The sequence below is a fragment of the Eucalyptus grandis genome, chromosome 4 (assembly GCF_016545825.1).
Source record: "Eucalyptus grandis isolate ANBG69807.140 chromosome 4, ASM1654582v1, whole genome shotgun sequence".
Taxonomy (NCBI): domain Eukaryota; kingdom Viridiplantae; phylum Streptophyta; class Magnoliopsida; order Myrtales; family Myrtaceae; genus Eucalyptus; species Eucalyptus grandis.
This window is the reverse complement of record NC_052615.1, coordinates 29169288-29189669: the sequence shown is the minus strand read 5'-3', so window position 1 is coordinate 29189669 and position 20382 is coordinate 29169288. Positions and strand designations below refer to the sequence as shown.

At 39.0% G+C, this 20382-nt stretch overlaps 2 protein-coding genes across 2 annotated transcripts; both read right to left on the bottom strand.

Moving 5' to 3' along the window:
• Positions 1-270: 270 nt before the first annotated feature.
• On the bottom strand, positions 271-852 carry LOC104443111 (dirigent protein 5). The gene has a single exon (XM_010056464.2). The coding sequence runs from the start codon at positions 850-852 to the stop codon at positions 271-273; it is 582 nt and encodes a 193-aa protein (XP_010054766.2).
• Positions 853-4147: 3295 nt separating this feature from the next.
• On the bottom strand, positions 4148-19941 carry LOC120292602 (dirigent protein 5-like). Its single transcript, XM_039310872.1, has 3 exons — positions 19917-19941; positions 10293-10337; positions 4148-4542 (listed from the first exon to the last, which is right to left on the bottom strand). Exons 1-3 carry the CDS (start codon positions 19939-19941, stop codon positions 4148-4150), a joined length of 465 nt encoding a protein of 154 aa, XP_039166806.1.
• Positions 19942-20382: the final 441 nt, after the last annotated feature.

Genomic DNA, 20382 nt, shown 5'->3' with positions numbered 1-20382 from the left:
GGTCCAGATTGTGATACAAGAGGGGGGCTCGAGGATCGTACTGTGATAAAGAAAAAGTACTGCTTTAGATGTTCTGATAATCTTAACATAAGGCAAAAGATTGCAGTGTTCCCATAACGATGACGATGAATTAAGACCATAACCACGATGGAAAGTTCAGATGGGTACTTCATTTTCTCTTAACTAGATATAGATATGCGACAAGAAAAGCAAGTACTAAGTAAAAATAAGATTCACACAACTAGACGCATAAGGGACTGATATTTCTTTCTAGTGACATTCATACAACTTGATATCCATCTTTAGGCGAAAATATTTGAACCCTTCAATTGCCTCCGTCTGGAATGTCATGATTCCTCTAGCTATGAAAAAATCACCCGTGCCACCGACAATGGAGAGATCCCTAGTCTTCTCCATCAGCATGTCTGCCCCCATAATGTTTATCGTGCCGTTGTACTCGGTCGAGTTGAACACCAACGTGTATGAGAACCAGACACTATAAGCGGTCTTCGTGTTGTAGAAGTAGAGACCCTCAGCTCGTGCCACCGGAGTCGAGTGTAGGTGCTGGTCTTCCGTGACCGGGTCGTCGAACACGACCATCAGGCCTTGCATGAATTGGCCAAGCCCGGTCGGCTTGGTCACCTCTGCGGATGTCGCATTGGCTGTATAGTTGCCTCTGAAGAGGAGGTCGTGGTAGTACAGGACTATCCTTTTGCGTGGTTCACTCTTTTTGAATGGTGTTCTCGTAGCAAAAATAGGTGAAAATGTAATTAGGACAAGGAAGAAGAAGAGGTATTTTACTACGAACATCCTCATACTGTTTGTGCTTGATGTCTTGGTGATGACAGGCATTAGCACCTCAATTCAACTTATATAGCAGTCATGAGCGAATTTGTCCTTGTCACTAGCTCATACATATTCCCAAATGAGAAATAACATAGATAATGACTTGTATATATAATCCAAGAATGCACAAAGTGCTTGCTGCTACTTTTAGCGTTTTCTTGCGTGGTAGGTGGAGATTACGGCAGTGTGGCAAGTTTATTTCATAGTTTTAGATAAAAAATTTCTCCTGTTTCAATTTGCTCAATTAAGATTTTAAGTTTTTGATCATTCATTTGAATAGAGTAGCAAAGTAATACTATTTAGTGAATTAGCTTATATGGAACTTACCATATAAAAATACATCACGCATGTTGTGTCAGATTGTATATTTCTATTATGTAAGATATCTTCGTGGTGCATCTCTGAATGATGACACATATTTAGCAACATTATGATAGCATGTTAGATTAGAAAAATATCACGCGTGACACCTCGAGTTTAATTTTTATTGCTTTGCTTCAATACATAATTGACATGCCCCATCTGAATGGAATCCCACGTGTATTTATCTACCATCATAAAGTTAAGCGACAATTTTAAATGCCCCCCAAGAGCCCACCCTCGTGGCCTATTTCGGATTTTATAGTAGATGCTTGCACATTTTCCGAACTTTTGGCAAACACAATAAAAATCATTTTTAAGCTCATGCTTCATCCTCTATTTCACATGCAACCTTCTTCAAGTTTACTACCGTTGTAAGAAATAATTTACACAGTCACGATTAAATGGTTCACAAGTGGAAAAATCCGATTACAAAATTAACAATAAAAACGCATGTCATTCATCCTACAATGAATATGTAAGTGATTTCTTCCACTGGCGATGCACCTAACAACAATCCTTTAACAAATTACACTTTACATCCTAAGATTTCATGCTGGAAGAAAAAAAAACGCCTTCCATTTTATTTTATTTTTTATCGAAAGCAAATATCTCATTCATATTTCAAGAACTCAAAATCATACATGATAATTCCAAATAAAGCTAATCCCAAACAACAAAGTAGAATAATAAAGCACAAATTTTTGTGATAATCATGCTCTCTTCCCACAAGAACAGTTCCGTCACAACATTGAAATAAAATGAACATGGGTCAATTACCGAATCTTGCATCACATAAATGATGAACACACCATAATCTCCTCTAATAACTACAACTTGCCCAGTGGGTGGTGCACACTACTAGTCAAAAGACTATACTACTCAGCATGAGAGAAAATAGTAGAGTATTTAAATTAAGTAATAGAATATTTAAATTATCAAATCATGTCTTCATCTAATAATTTAAAATTCTAAAATTGCAATATTTTTTTAAATAATTAATATTTATCTCACAAAATCTCGCAATAACAATATGATTAATGAGTTGGTGGATGGTCCCAAATGCGGTAAAATGCAGAGTTAAAACCGGCACTCCCTTTGTTGAAAGCAAAAAAACAAACACAAGAGAACGGCACGTCGAAAGACGTTGGTGTTTTCTTTTATTCTGATGACACATCTGACATTGACTCACGAGATAGCAAGTTTTGCAGCGCAAGTCTCCTTGTGTAATCCATTAAATTCTTTTAAGAGGGAAAAAAATGCTACTGCTAACTCATGGCGAAACTGATGTCATATAAGAAAATGGCCTATTAACTATGCTCTGTGGACATGTAATAATGTCGCTTTTACATGTTCATTAAATATTCTGGTCATTCATTGGGACTCGTGACCCCAGAAAATTTTCTAAATTACATCTAGTGTACGATTAATTGGGGATAAATATACTAATGGTGTCATAAGTTGTGTACGGCGCTCACTTTGGTGCCAAAAGTTTCCGTTGGATCACTTAAGTGCCAAAAAATTTGAAAAACGCTCACTTTGGTGCCAACTCCGATCTGGTTGGCCGGAAATCCAACGTGGCACTTTTTTATTAATTTTTTAAGCTGATGTGGCTCACCGGAGAACACAGTCAGCATCCTAACACCAAAACGACGCCGTTTGGTGTCTCCCCCAATTCAAAACCCTAATCTCCGGCCGTCGCCGTCCTCGACGGTCCTTGCGCTCGGCAGCCACGGCTTCGACCCCACCTCGACCCCAACCCCGACGATGGCCACTCAACCGCAGCGGCTCCAACCTCGACCCCGACCCCGACCCCGACCCCGACCCCGACGATGGCCACTCGGCGGCCGTAGCTCCGACCCCGACCCCGACCCTGACCGCGACGATGGCCACTCGACGACCGTGGCTCGACCCCGACCCCGACCCCCGACGATGGCCACTTGACGGCCACGACTCGCACCCCGACCCCGACCACCCGACGATGGCCACTCGACGACCGCAGCTTCGACCCCGACCCCGACCTCGATGATGGCCACTCGGCGGCCGCAGCTTCGACCCCGACCTCGACCTCGATGATGGCCACTCGGCGGCCGCAGCCGACCTCGACCCCAACCCCAACCCCGACGACGGCCACTCGGCGGCCAAGTCGAAACCCTAATTTCAATCCCCAATGAGTTAAACGGTGTCGTTTTTGTGAGGCCATCCGTGTAGGATGGCAAAACGACGTCGTTTAAGGCCTTGTCGATTTAAAAAAAAAAAAACCACGTAATTATTTTGGCCGGAATCTTTCGCCGGTGGCACCAAAGTGAGCGCTTTTCCTCCGATTTGGCACTTAAGTGATCCGACGGAAACTTTTGGCACCAAAATGAGCGCCGTACACAACTTATGGCACCATTAGTGTACTTATCCCGATTAATTGTTTACACTTTGATTAGGTTAACATGCTTTAACGTTGTAAAATGATTTTCGATGTGTTATGACATTTTTGCATTCAATTACCATGACCTATTCCAAGATTATCAAATACACATCAGGTGTGCCATAGAAATGTCCCGTCAACAAATAGTGTCAATGGCATTTGCCAAGCCAATTATGCACAAGTAACGGAAGAAAGAAGCGATGAAATGTCACACACACATGGATTGGACAGCTTATGTCCATTCAATATAATTGATCAAGTTAGAAAATTTTGGTAGCTATGTGAAATTGCCTACTTCAGAAGACATAGAAGGTCCATTTAGACATGAAAGAGGGGGATGCTGTGATAAAAAGAGGGGGAGTTCGAGCATGATAGAAGTGCTAATTTAGATGTTCTGACGATCTTAACACAAGGAAAAGTTGCGGTGTCTTTATGAAAACGCCTAAGGCACAAGAAAAGCACTTACTAAGTAGAAATAAGATTCACACAACTAGACGCATAAGGGACTGACTATTTTTCCTTCTAGTAACATTCATACAACTTGATATCCATCTTCAAGCGAAAATATTTGAACCCTTCGACTTCATCAGTCTGAAATGTCGCGATTCCTCTAGCCATGAAGAAATCGCCCGTGCCTCCGACGACGGAGAGATCCCTAGTCTTCTCCATCATCATGTCTGCCCCCATAATGTTCATCGTGCCCTTGTACTCGGTCGAGTTGAACACCAACGTGTATGCGAACCAGGCATTGTAAGTGGTCTTCATATCGTAGAAGTAGAAACCCTGGGCCCGCGCCACCGGGGTTGAGTGTAGGTGCTGGTCTTTTGTGATTGGGTCGTCGAACACGACCAACATGCCAAGCACGAATTTGCCTAACCCGGTCCCGTTGGTCGCCCGCGCAGATGTCGCGTTTGTTAAGAGTATAACACAAGATATGGGTGCTGATAGAAACAGAGGAAAGAAGAAAGAAGACTTCAAGAACGAGAGGAAATGAAGAAGGTGAAAGTGAGTTCGGTAGCAGCAATAAGAAAGCTGATGAAAACAGAGAAGTTAACAACGTAGATTACGACTTCGTGAAATTGATTTACCTTTGAGAAATCGGTTTTCAATTTTCAATTTGTAAAGTCAAACTCGTTCTTTAATTCAGTTAGTTTGTTAGTACCGTTAAGCTAGTTAGTTTTCATTCGATTTAGAGCACTTCAAATGGATATAAAAGCCGATAAGAGAAAGGCAAGAGGATGTACCTTCTTATTCATTGAAACAGAGCACTCGGTTCAATAATAGACGAATTTTACTCTCAGAATCATCTTTCCTTCTTGCTTCCATTCATTGTTCTGTTCATCAAAATCCTTCATGGTATCAGAGCAGTCTTCCTGAGGGTATGAATCCACCTTCTTCTCAATGAAAAGATGATGAATCTACAGCAGATTGAAGCTTCATCGATTGCTGTCTTCTGGTGTTGATGGTGAGCAGTCTTCCTGAGAGTATGAATCCATCTTCTTCTCAATGAAAAGATGATGAATCTACAGCAGATTGAAGCTTCATCGATTGCTGTCTTCTGATGTTGATGGTGGTATGTACTCGTCATTTGAGGATCCGCGAAATCGGTTTTCAATACTAAAGAAGAACAAAGAGTTGTTTCTTCTTCTAAATCAAGTTCTTATCATCATCGGTAATAGAATCACAACTCGTTCTCTCGTTCCGCAAAATCGGTAGGGGATTAGTTTCGGTAATAAAGAATCCTCAAGAATCGAGTGTGAAAATGGCAGCAAGGATGCGAAGTATCCATTCCCTATTCATGTTAACATCTCAAACTTTGTTACCATCAAATTAGCCGAAGAAAATTTTCTTCTTTGGCAAGCTCGCCATAGGTTTTTAAGAAGTCAAGATCTGTTCGGTTTTGTTAGTGGAGAAAGTCCACCACCTGCCAAATCATTGCAAATTGAAGGAGAAGAACAGGGTACTGAAATTATAAACCCTGATTACAATGATTGGATTAAGACAGATCAACTTGTGTCGTCATGGATTAGTGGTGCTGTCTTAGAGAACATACTTAGCCTAATAATTGGTTTAGATACTGCGTTTGAAGTTTGGCAGACACTACTTAACCGATTCACACAAAAGTCTGTGGCCAGAGAATTTGAGTTAAGAGGGAAGTTGCAAGGATGTCAGAAACGTGATCGAGCTTTGGCTATATATCTTAGGGAATACAAGTCTATCTCGTGATCAACTCAAGGCCATAGGGAAACCTCGTTGATGAAATAACAAAATTGTTTGGAGTTTTGGAAGGTTTAGGGTCCGAGTATGAAAGTTTTAAGACCACAATATATTGCTTAAAACCACAACCTGAATATGATGAGGTGATATCACATTTGGAGAGATTTGAAGCAAGATTACGAACTACTCGTCAAATCGGATCGGTCCTAATCTAGCCTATTATGGCCAAAGGAAAACGAACTTCTACAAAGAGAAGTTTTTGACAGAGAACCAAAGACACAAAATGTCGGTTTTGGAGGACCAAGAGGATATATTCGTGGAGGCGGGAGTTATGGAAGAGGACGTCCATTTAATAATCGATATCGCAGCTATGGATATTCTCGGTAGAAGTATAAGCTACGGACGAAATAATCCAAGTTATGATCAAGGGGAACAACAGTTCAAGCAATTCAACACTATCCCTGGCATTGGTTCTGGTCAAGGTTTTAGACCGTATGCTGGTTCCACACAAAGAAATCCAGATATCAAGACATATCCCTCTAACTCATCAAATCTAACCCTTCATAAAAATCTGCAGGAAAATAGAGTGACAGAAAACACTCGATTAGAGTGTCAGATCTGCAAACGTCCTGGACATGATGCTCTTCACTGTTGGTATAGATTCGACAACTCTTATCAAGCCGAGGAAATACCAACAGCACTAGCAAAGAATGCATCTTGAAGAACCAGGTGGCGTGAATGGTATCCAGTTTCACCGGCGCAACAGCTCACATCACTTTGCTAATGCTGGTATTCTTCACAATTCCTCTAAACACATTGGTAATGATACCGTTATGATTGGTAATGGCTTATGCTTACCTATTACTCATATTGGTGATGCCTTACTACCTACTACAAAGTGGATACTTTACCTTTGAATGATGTGTTAATTGTTCCGAAATTAAGAAAAATCTTCTCGTCGCTCAAAATTAACCGATGATTATCCTTGCTCGTTTGTCTTTGACAAAATCGGTGTATATATAAAGGATCACTCATCCAGCGAAATCAAGATGCTCGGAAGGAAAGTTAATGGACTCTACCGAGTAGACCCTCGTGTTACGTAAGTCCTCTTTACTCAAAAACACGGACGTTGGAGAAGATGTGTGGCACCAACGTTTAGCCCACACGAACTTGAAGGTCTTGGAGTACATGAAGAATCGAGTTAATTCACCCAATACAAAGCTGCAGATCTATATGCGGGAGTTGTAAAATAGCTAAGAGCACCTTTACCCTTCCCATTATCGACTCAGTAGCTTCTAGACCCTTAGAACAGATTCATTGTGACATCCGGGGACCTTCTCCAGTTAATTCATTTCAGCACTTCAAGTATTATGTGATTTTTGTGGACAACTTCTCTCGATTTAGGCTGGCTTTATCCGCTGAAACTAAAGTCGATTTCTATAATGTCTTTCTCATGTTTCAGAAGTTAGTAGAAAATCGTTTGATTGTAGAATCAAGGTCTTCCAATGTGATGGTGGAGGAGAATTCATCAGCCACAAATTCAAGTCTCATCTACAGAATTGTGGAATTCAACAACGTCTGTCCTGTCCTTACACACCTGAACAGAATGGCATATCCGAAAGAAAACATCGACACATTATTGAGATTGGTCTGGCTATGCTTTATCATGCAAGACTTCCTTTAAAGTTTTGGGTTGATGCATTTATAACAGCAAACTACTTGGTTAATCTACTTCCCACTCCAAAGTTACAAATGAAGTCGCCCTACACTATGCTATATCAGCAACAACCAAGTTATGATCATCTCAGGATCTTTGGGTGTGCATGCTATCCATGTCTCGACCCTATGCACAAAACAAGTTTGATCCAAGATCTCTTACTTGTGTATTCTTAGGTTACATGATCGCCATAAGGGATATCGGTGTCTTATTCCCACCACTGGTCATATATACATTAGTCGCCATGTTGTATTTGATGAAAGTTTCTTTCCATTTACTCAGAAACTGACAGCAGACTATCCTCATCATACAAAACTATATCAACTGTGGACAAAGGAAGCTCAATTCTTCAACTCTCCAAATGAAGAAGGCAAACAATCCACATTATATGAACGTACAAACCATTTACAGAACAACAACATCATCACTGCAGCTCACTTACAGGACTCTCCTAGTTCAGAATCACATTCAGCCTTGTCTTCATCTCCATTGCCCATAACATCTGCTGATTCTTTAAATTCAGCATCCTCCTCAACCTCTTCTTTGGATCATTTGTCTCGAACTAACTCTGCAGAATTAGGAGCTTCTATCTCCACCACTGAATCACCAGGTGATCCTATCATTGCTCGAACTTCTTCTTCCCCAATTATCTCATCACACATATCATCTACTCATCCTATGCAAACTAGATCCAAATCGGCATTGTAAAGATCAATCCTCGATATGCCTGCTTAGCTGAATATCAAGTGCCTCCCGAGCCACGCTCACTTAAATCTGCACTAGCGATCAAGGCTGTATAGAGCCATGAAAGATGAAATGGATGCATTAGATGAAAATCAGACTTGGATACTAGTTCCTCGCACTAGCCGGATGAATGTTATTGGTTGCAAGTGGGTATACAAGACAAAACTTGCACCGATGGCGCCTTGATCGTCTAAAGGCTCGGTTAGTAGCCAAGGGCTTTCATCGAAGAAGGAGTGGATTTTACAAAACATTTAGCCCCGTTGTCAAGCATGCCACTATCCGCATTGTGCTCTCGGTTGCAATAGTACGACTGGCGATCCATCAACTTGATGTGAAAAATGCATTTCTTCATGGCAACTTGAATGAAACAGTCTATATGCAAGCCTCTGGCTTTGTTCATCCACACAAATCTCAGCATGTCTGTCTTCTTAAGAAGTCCCTTTATGGGCTTCGCCAAGCACCACGTGCCCGGTTCGATAAGTTCAGCAACTTCCTCCTTGAAGTTGGTTTCTTCGTAGTACCACGGATCCATCTCTCTTTATATTGAGAAATGGCCAAGAGATAGTCCCGCTGCTATTATATGTGGACGACATTATCTTGACTGGCAAATCGACACATTACTACATAGTCTCGATTCGGTCTCTCGGTCTTCACTTTCATATGAAAGATCTTGGCCATCTTCACTACTTCTTAGGAATTGAAGCAAAACGTACCACTACAAAACTGTTTTTGTGTCAAACTAAATATGCTCTTGACCTACTCAAACGAGCACACATGGTCGACTGTAAACCAATCTCCACTCCCTTGTCCCGCAAATCCGTTATCCTCAAAACGATCACACCCTTCTCTCCAATCCAAGTTGAATATCGAAGTTTAGTTGGTGGATTACAATATTTGACTATAACACGTCCCCGATCTTGCTTTTGCCACAAATATATTATGCCGAAAAATGCAACACCTATCGTAGGCGATCTTCATCGATTAAAAAGGGTCCTTCGGTATGTTAAAGGCACAATTCATCTTGGCCTCTTCATTCGTTCCCACACTCTATGCATTTATATGGCTTCTCGATGCATCGGGCTGGCCGTGTAGAGACCCGACGATCAACAACCGGTTACTTGTACCTTTCTTGGATCAAATCTCATTTCATGGGCAACTAAGAAACAATCATCGTCTCTCGCTCCTCCACCGAAGCCGAATATAGAGCACTTGCCTCGGCTACACGATCTAACTTGGATTAGTTTTGTTCTCCGTGATATTGGCCAACCTTTGCATTCTCCAACTCTTCTCTTTGTGACAATCGTCCCGCTATCTCACTCACAAAGAAATCCTGTTCTCCATGCTCGCACCAAACATATTGAAGTCGACTTCCACTTTGTCCGTGAGAAAGTTTCTTCTGGTTCTCTTCGAGTTCAATATGTTCCGAGCAAATGTCAACTTGCTGACATTTTCACTAAAGCCTTAACACGGCTCACACATTCTACTCTACGGATCAAATTGGGTATCGGTATACTACCTCCTACCAATTTGAGGGGGGATGTTAAGAGTATAACACAAGATATGGGTGCTGATAGAAACAGAGGAAAGAAGAAAGAAGACTTCAAGAACAGAGGAAATGAAGAAGGTGAAAGTGAGTTCAAGTAGCAGCAATAAGAAAGCTGATGAAAACAGAGAAGTTAACAACGAGATTACAGAATTCGTGAAATTGATTTACCTTTGAGAAATCGGTTTTCAATTTTCAATTTGTAAAGTCAAACTCGTTCTTTAATTCAGTTAGTTTGTTAGTACCGTTAAGCTAGTTAGTTTTCATTCGCCTTTAGAGCACTTCAAAGAGATAAAAGCTGATAAGAGAAAGGCAAGAGGATGTACCTTCTTATTCATTGAAACAGAGCACTCGGTTCAATAATAGACGAATTTTACTCTCTGAATCATCTTTCCTTCTTGCTTCCATTCATTGTTCTGTTCATCAAAATCCTTCAGCGTTGGCCGTATCATTGCCTCCAAAGAGGATGTCATGGTAGTAGAGTACACTCTCTTGCAGGGTTCATTCTCTTTGAATGTTCTTGTCGCAAAAACAGGTGAAAATTTAACGAGGACAAGGAAGAAGATGGAGTATTTCACTACGGATATCCTCATATTGCTTTTGCTTAATGTCTTTGTGATGGTAAGCATTAGCACCTCAGATCAACTTATATAGGAGTCAATGAGCCAACTTGTTCATTGTCTCTAGTTCATAGATATTCCCAGTAAGAACAAAACCGTACGCCAGCTCGTGTATAATCCACGAATGCGCGTAGTGCTTGATGCCAAGTTAGTAACTTCCAGTGCTTATTTCAGGTGGTAGGTTGGGGATTAAGACAGGGTGGCAATTTAATTCCCCGCTTTTTGCTGACTTTTTCCTTCCCATTTAATTTGGTTAATTGAGGTGTATTTATGTTTATAGTTCTTTCATAAGAGTAGCAAAGCAATGTGAGATTATAGAGATCAATACGCCTCTAATAAGATTAGAAGATGTTTGCAATTAGTATTGTGTACTTGAGTTAGCTTCAAATCAAAGGATTTTAAAATATTACAATTAGGGTCGTTTTCCACTAGAATTTACGAGTACGACTGCATCATGTTTTTAGTTTCCTAACTAAACGATATCATCAAGAATAAGTGCATGGATTGACTAGAGCGACCAGCTTGGAAATTTAGTATTCTGTGCTTTTTTATAAGGGAAAAAGGTCGCAAGGTTTAGAAGTTTCATTCCCAAGTCTTAAATTATCATGTGAAACGATATCTTCATATAAAATCAATGTGAGATGGCTTTTCAATATAAAATATTTGTGACATTAACGCTACCTCTATAAAAGTTTGAACTATGATATAAATTTAATAGCGTGTTTGTTTGGATTTAAATAAAAGAAAAACATACTAATGTTCAAGTTTTGTGAAAGTTTGAGGAGTTACAGACCTAAAAAAAAAGTTAAAAGTGCGTGAGCCGCAAGATTTCAACTAAGAAAAAAAAAGAATCAATTCACGTGAGCCGCAAGATTTCAACTAAGCAAAAAAAGAGAATCAATTCAGACAGAGCCTAATATTTACATATTGCAAGACTCTCGCTATGAAGAGGCTGAGATTTATTCTGAAATTGAAGCGTAGGAATATACAATTGATGAAGTAAATAAAGAGGATCGAAAAAACAAAAATACGAATACTTCATTTATATAAACATGATAATGACTGCCTTGAGTGAGTATTTGGAAGAGGATCTGCCGGGCCACTTAAGATTTGAGTTATGGAAAGATGCCCTTTCAGACTCTTGCAGTTTAGTAGTTGCCTATAGGGAATCTTATCATCCAAGGATAAGTTAAAAGAATCCTCCAATCTATAATTGTCATTTGTACGTATGTTGAGTATAATACAAATGCTGAATGCCAATGCTATTTGAAGAAATATAAATTGTATTTGGTAAAAAGTCTTTGCAAATAAACTTTAAGTTCAAGTTGTATTTAGTTAAAAAGCCTTTGGGTATATTTTCAAATATTTTTTTATTTAAAAAGACCAAAACTCTTCATCAGTCCACAAAAGAGCTATGGCCATTGCAAGCCAAGTCTAGTGCCGTTGGCCATAGGTTGAGGTCGCCTGAGGTCGAGTAACCCTCGGCCCCGAGTCTCACGACCTTAGGCGACGCTTGCTTGGGTTGCGCGGCGCCTAGGTTGCACAACCCAGGACCCTCCCCAGAGGTTACCCAAGTTCGAGTGACCTCAACCAATGGTTATTGGGCCTTCAATTTTTCCAAGGCTACTAATATTTAGCCCAAAACCCTTTCAGAAAACTTACTGAACTCCCCAATATTTCCCTAAAGGGCTTTAGGGGCCAAAAGCCTCTATGGAAAGCTATATCAAATGTGTGCTAAATAAGGGTGATCGGGTCCAAGGTGGGTAGGGTTTAGACTGGACCCCGTACCCGACCCTATTATAACCGGTTCCTTTTTTGGACCCTATACCTGACCCCGTTTGCATTAGACCCGTACTCGACCCACCCCCGTTTTTTCCGGTTCGGTTCCAAGGTAAACTCTGTTTATATTGGAACCTGTTTTGCATAAAAATTGCTGTACATCAACCTCACAACCTGTTTTGCATAAAAAAAAAACGCGAGAACTAGCGATTAAAAACACTATTAATTGAAATGCTAATAACTCTCATTCTTATCCAAAAGTTCCTAGATATCACCATGCACGCTTTCAAACCAGCAGAAGAATCGATCTCAAAGAAAATAGAACTTTTCTAATCTCAAAACTGAAATACAAAGTGAATCCCAATCGAAAATCCACCGACGATTTACACAAACAACTTCCATATTCCATTGCTAATCGGTAAATCAGAAGTTCCTAGGGACCTCAACCTTGTCCTTGATGTGCTCAATCTTTTTTGTCTTAATCCCTTGACTGAAAACTGAAAACAAATTATATAACACTAGGATTCTATAAAAACATATTAGTTTTCATAATAAATCATATCTCTCAACATAACTTTGGAGACAATGCGTTTCAAAACACAAAAGGTCAAATCCCAATAGTTGTCAAAAGATCTCACAGTAGTCTACTCTAAAAGGATGTCAAATATTTCCTCTTTTTCGCAAAAACACAATGCCATCTGCACAAACATTAAAACAAGTGAAAGCTTCAATTGCTTAACCTGTTTTGTGTTCCACGTAAATGCCGACTGCAAGTTAGCCGAGATATTCAATGTCAAGCTAACCTACAGGATCCAAAAGAAAGGCACTGAATCAAAAAGATAGATCTAAGATGCTTTTACACAAGCAGATTCAAACAAAATAAGTTTTCTGATTGTGCAATATTAAAAATAGCATTATACTCATTATACTGGACAAAGTCAGCACCAACTACAGTTTTAAGTAGCAGAACCCATAGTGGCACTTCAAAATTCCAATAAGCAACATACATAGGCATTGAAAATCATCTTTCCTTTCATCATGTATGATTAGAGAGGAACCAACAATCACAAAATTCCTGACAAAATTCACGCTCCTAGGGTTCGATAAATCGGCCAAAACCATCCAAAACTGCAATGCAGTTGACCTTTTGGTTCTGTGGCAGAACCAAATCCGAGACAAAACAACAGGAATTCAAAAAAGAAAAAGAAGAATCGAAAGTTGGAGAAAAGGGGAGACCTTTCTTGACTAGCGGTGTCCCAAATTTGAGCCTTGACGACCTTGACATTGACAGTGAGAGTGCGGGTGGCGAACTCGACGCCAATGGTGGACTTGGACTTGAGCTTACAGATGAGGAAGCCGGCGATGGATGAAATAGAGCGACAGGGAGCTGGCGATGGTGCGACTGTGAGCCAGTCAAAGATGGATGGAAGCGAGCAAGGAAGACACACGAACGATGAAGGAAAATGCCGATTTCAAACCCTGCCTAGTCCTCCCCAATCCAAGGCGAGCTCGAAGAAGAGGTCTTTTACTCGAACCAGATGAACGATGAAGGAAAACGAAGTCTGCGAGTGCGACTCTGCGAGAGAGGTAAAAAAAGAAACAGGGGAACAAATTAGGGTTTTGGTTTTGGACTTTTTGGTTGGGCTTACAAACCGGTTCTCAAATCGATTCCCGAACCGGTCTGGTCAATCCGTTTCCCGAGTGGGTAATCCTCTCGAACTGGTTCCCTGGACTGGTTCAAACCGGTTCTAAATTTCAAGAATCGATTCTCGGACCGGTTTCAACGGGAACCGGTTCCTGACCCTGTTTTCAGGTGGGCCGGTTTGGGAACCGGGTAAACCCGGTCTGGTTGCACACCCCTAGTGCTAAATCCCTTAGCATCAAATATTAGAACATACAATTAATGCAAAGTAAAAAATGATCTCTTTTTCTTGAAGAAAGTACAAAAGAAAAGTTGTAAATCTATTGTGTCAATTCAATCTTAAAACATTTTAATTGAACTAATTGAACGACGTTGTGTTGATCTTTTTCTTTTCTGATTGGAGACCCCTGAATATTGGGGATGATGAGAGTTGATCAACATAAAAATACCAAGTGAACAAGTTACAGCAAAGAATCACCGTTTTAAGCTCATTTAAATGTTGAATGACATATCCATGAAAATAGAACAATGTAGGACATCGACTAACAACTTTTCTCCAACTTCCAAACTTTTTTTTTTTGTCATACTCCTATCTTCCAATTTGACATAATACTTAACAATCACAGGAATCAAACTCCACCCATTGTAGCCTATGAAGCACGGACACGCTGTCAGAGTTTCCATGTCGTGTTAGACACGTGTCGATGTGTCCAAGACATGGTCAACTTTTCTTGACACATTCCAACAGGCATGTCCGAGAGAGGATTGTTGAAGAACACAATTGAGGGTGGAGGCGAGGGTGAGGGAGCAGAGGTGAGGCCGTGATGGCGAGGGAGGGCTAGAGGAAGAGTAGAGACCGAGGCAAGAGGGTCGCGATTGCAATGTTGTGATGGAGGGCCGGCGGCGAGGCTATGACTATGAAGAAGAAAGGGCTGAAGGCAAGGCAGTGAGCGATTGCGATGAGGAGACTGAAAGAGAGCAGAAAGGATCGTGCGAGGAGGAGGAGGTCACAGTTAACAAGTGATAGGAGAGAAGGAGGAAGAAAGGGGAAGAACCGGAGGTGGAGAAGGGGGCCAAGGGGTTGGGGTGGTGTAAGGGTGGTGGGGGCGAGGAGAGAAACAACCGGTGATGAGGGCCCAAGGCCTTGGGGTGGGTGAGATGAAGGGGGAAGAGAGAAATGATGGAAATGAGAGGTGATGGAGGGGGACAAATGAGGGAAAGAAATCAGGGGGTGGGAGAGAGAATCGGGGGAAATGACAGGTGATTGGGGGAAGAAAGAAGGAAAAAAACTGAGACGGGGTTTGAGGTGGGGTGGAGGAGAGAGAAATGAGGAAGGGAAATAATTTTTGGGAGATGAGAATTTAGGAAAGAAAAGGAGGGAGGGAAATAACTTTTGAATGGTAAAGTTATTTTTGTTAGAAAAATAAATAAATAGGCTAAAAATAGTTTGAAAAAATTGATTGTTCAATAATAATAAATTTTTATCATTATAGAATATCACAAATTTATTTAAATAAGTTTATTATAATCTTTTGTTAGTCATTAGTTTCATCTATAATTTTTTAAAGTTAGAAATATGTTCCCAAATATGGGTACGTATTAACTATGAATATGTCTTTTAAATTTTCCATGAATAGATTTATTAATATTATTAATGTAAATTCATTGTAAGCTCTTTTTTATTACTTATTTATTTTTGAATATGAAACAAATTAATTAAAAATAAAAATCTTCATTTAATATATAACGTATCCCAACATATTAAAATTCTCTATTTTTGAGAAATGATGTGTCGGTGTGTTGTGTCATATCGTGTTACGTGTCGATGCTACTTAGATTGTAGTGAGATCAACAAGGCTTAATGCACCTTGCAATATTTGTCCTAAAGACAAGTGCTTAAATAAAATGAAAATTGGTGTAGTAGCAAAAGCAGCATAAGAATAAGGGTGCATTTAGTAAATATTCTGCCCTCGGGAATAATTTTTATTAAAAATGATTACTTTTTATTTTGTTCCATAGGCGAGTTTTTGAGCATTTGAAGACGTTTGGTGATTACCCAAAATTTCTATTCCCGGAGTAGAAATACGTTTCGTACGGCCCTTAAATTTTTTTATGACTTAGAATTTCTTTTAATTTATTAATACTTTTATTATATTTTTTTCTCTTTTTTTTTCTTTTTTGCTCCTTTTTTTTTTTCCTCGCCCAAGGAAACTAGCAAGCGATCACGATCTTCTCTCGTTCTACGCAATTCATTCATCTACTAAAGGCCTAAAAAATATAGAAAATTTGAAGGGACTCCCAAAAAAGCCATAGAATAGTAATAAAATATGCTCAAAATGTGTCCGGACTTATAAAAATTATTTGAGAAAAAAAAAAAATAGGGTCGAAAATTCATTAACGGTCTTCACTAGAAGCAGTAAAAGGGACACATACTTTACTAGATTCTACGGTATGAAACAATACATTCTTGGAAAAATAAATAAAAAGAAGCCGGTCTATTATTACCTAGTCCCAAAAAAATGCACATGCATATCGGTGCTCTTTTTCAAGCTGGAAATGCATGCATCCAAATGGTATAATTGCATGAATTCATTGAACTGCTGGTTTGTTAAGCATCGCGTCAGGAATCAATTCGAATATATTTATCCACATGCACGAACTGCATTAACTTCAATCAATGCACTGATACCACGCCACCCAAGTAGTGACATTGAGGCTACTGTTCCTAGAAAGTAACAAAATGACAACACAAGGTTTGTCCAAGGGACTTCAACCGTGGCACCCTGCTTCTCAAAACACAAAAACAAAAATAGAAGTGAAGTCAAATTAACATGCATCAGAAACTGGAACAACCAAAATCGAGCGCCTATCGTTGTTGAGCATGAAACAATCACTTCAACTTGGTCGGACACAAAAGATCATAATCCCTCACCTTCTTTCACCATCACGGGGTTTCTCTTTCTTTGTACGAGGGAAGCATAAAAGTGAATTGTAACAATTTTTCACCCACGTCTCATGGTCACACGCAAGTATGTAAAAATTAATATAACATTAATTTACAATTGTGCACCTACTTTCAACTATCTATGCCCTTGAAATAAAATTTTGCTGGTGACCCACGGTACAACTTGATAAAGAAATAAATAAAATAAATAAATAAATCTTTGAGAGACGAAATGATCCTACAGCTTGTTATTTTGGGCTTTCTAGCAGGCCCGACAGTTTCGTCTTCCTTTCTTCATATTTTCTGGTCCGGCAATTACCAAGAAATTAGGACTTTGACAATGCTTTTGTCAACTTTAACGACGGAAGCATTGACATTCCCTCGGAGTGGTTGGAAATTGAGCACAAAACGTTGGATCGCGTAGCCGCGTTATCTTGATGGTCTCGCCTTTTATTCCTTTGACTCCTCTTATAGGCCTGTCGAGCCGGCTAATTTTGGGGAAATAGGTAAATAAATATTTTTTATTTTTTATTTTTGATTGGATTGGGTCGGATCATATATCCCTTTCCAAGAGTAGAAAGAGTGAGAACGGCTTTCCCTTCCCATACTTCATCTCCGTACGAAAAGGTGAAGCTAATTTGCTGAAATATAAGGATAGAAAATAATTTCTTCCCATGCCACGCCTCACCAAAAACAGATGCTAATAAAAGAGGATGCTTTTGCGGAATGAAATCTTCCGTCCATGTCATTGTTAAATCTGAGTTAATCTTTTAAGTGTAATAGATTGATGGACATAGCATTTTACTCAAATATAGATAGTGTTATTCTAAATCTTTTGAAAAAAAAAATGTACATGTTTTATTTATCTAGTTTTAAGTTGAAACGCGATCCCAAAATTGGAGAAATTTCTCAAACATTCAAATACGACATATTTTAATTGAAGCCAAAATAAAAATGCATCTCATCCAAAAATTGATGTTATAGTGAAAATGGAGAACATTTTCTCCGTCAAGGAGAATCTTCACGACTAACATTCAGGGAAAAAAAAAACACTCTGACAATTTGGTTGGAAAATGGGTAGATTGATAATTATAGAAAATAATTTATTTTCATGCCACACCTCGGTAAAAATAGATGCTAAGAAAAGAGGATGCTTTTGTAGAATGAAATCTTCACTCCATGTCATTGTTAAATCTGAGTCAATCTTTTAAGTGTAATAGATTGATGGATATAGCATTTTACTCAAATATAGATAGTGGTATTCTAAATTTTTCGAGAAAAAAAATGTATATGTTTTATTTATCTACTTTTAAGTTGAAACGCATTGGATCCCAAAAATGGAGAAATTTCTCAAACATTCAAATATGACATATTTTGGTTGAAGCCAAAATAAAAATGTATGTCATCCAAAAATTGATGTTACGGTGAAAATGGAGAATATTTTCTCCATCAAGGAGAATCTTCACCTTCACAACCGACATTCAGGGAAAAGAAAAACACTCGACAGTTTGATTGGAAAAAAGGGTAGATTGATAAGGATAGAAAATAATTTCTTTTCATGCCACACCTCGGTAAAAATAGATGCTAAGAAAAGAGGATGCTTTTGTGAAATGAAATCTTCTGTCCATGTCATTTGTTAAATTTGAGTCGATCTTTTAAGTGTAATAGATTGATGGACATAGCGTTTTACTCAAATATAGATAGTGTTATTCTAAATTTTTCGAAAAAAAAAATGTATATGTTTTATTTATCTAGTTTTAAGTTGAAACGCATTGGATCCCAAAATTGAAGAAATTTCTCAAATTTCTAACATTCAAATACGACATATTTTGATTGAAGCCAAAATAAAAATGTATGTCATCCAAAATTGATGTTACGGTGAAAATGGAGAACATTTTCTCCGTCAAGGAGAATCTTCACGATTGACATTCAAGGAAAAAAAAAAACACTCGACAATTTTATTGGAAAAAAGGGTAGATTGATAAGAATAGAAAATAATTTCTTTCCATACCACACCTTGGTAAAAATAGATGCTTTTGTGAAATAAGATCTTCCATCCATGTTATTGTTAAATCTGAGTTGATCTTTTAAATGTAATAGATTGATGGACATAGCATTTTACTCAAATATAGATAGTGTTAATCTAAATTAAAAAAATGTATATATTTTATTTATTTAGTTTTAAGTTGAAACGCAATGGATCCCAAAACTGGAGAAATTTCTCAAACATTCAAATGCAACATATTTTGATTGAAGCCAAAATAAAAATGTACGTCATCCAAAAATTGATGTTCGGTGAAAATGGAGAACATCTTCTCCGTCAAGTTTGATTGAAGCCAATATAGCATTTTACTCAAATATAGATAGTGTTAATCTTCACAACTGAGTTCAGGAAAAAAAAAACACTCGACAATTTGATTGGAAAAAAGGGTTTGATAAGAATAGAAAATAATTTTTTTTTCATGCCACACCTCAGTAAAAATAGATGATAAGAAAAGATGATGTTTTTGTGAAATGAAATCTTTGTCCATGTTATTGTTAAATCCGAGTCGATCATTTAAGTGTAATAGATTGATGGACATAATAAAAATGTATTTGTTTTTATTTATCTAGTTTTAAGTTGAAATGCATTGGATCCCAAAATTGGAGAAATTTCTCAAACATTCAAATACGACATATTTTGGTTGAAGCCAAAATAAGAATGTATGTCATCCAAAAATTGATGTTACGGTGAAAATGGAGAACATCTTCTCCGTCGAGGAGAATCTTCACGTCTGACAGTCAGGAAAAACAAAAAAAAAAACTCGACAGTTTGATTGAAAAAAAAGGGCAGACTGCATTTAAAGCAGCATTTTCAAGGTTCGACTCCCACGTGTGTACGGAGCGGAGTTCCAACACGCCACGGAAATAAGCATGCTGCAAAAGGGATTGCGGCCAGTGGCCAGTGCCTGCCCCCTCTAGGGTCTACGGAAAATTGTCAGGAAAATATGAATTTACCCTTGACTCGAGGTAAACAAGAAGGAATTCAATTCACCCTACATTTTAATTGTTGTGAATCGGATTAACTAAAATCGCTTCCACGTACCTCCACTCGCTAAACCACTCTCCATAGTTCGATTTTGACTCTATTGGAACCAAACTTATGGACTCACCAATATTTAGCTCAACGGCTCGCGAGGCACAGTCAAGCTTCCATAATGTCTTTCAAAAATAGTAGAATAGTTAGGGAAACATAGACCAAAAGAAAGAAAGAAAAAATCCTTACAATCACGTAACATACGCATAGAACATTTGAGCTTAACCAGCTCGAGCCCAAACTCGGGTTTGAGTTCTTATTATAACTCGAATGCCAAGTGAGTCGAGTCGAGATGATTCGAGTATCGTAATTTTCTATTTTTGATTGGGGGCTAGATGAGCCCATTGGACTGTGAAAAGCACTGGTCCTCTCTTTATCGCTGGCCGAGGCAATAATAAGCCGGCGAAACCTGCATTTGGCGGGTAGTACCGTACCGTAGAAATACGCAGGGGGTTGGCTTCTTCTCACGGGCCGA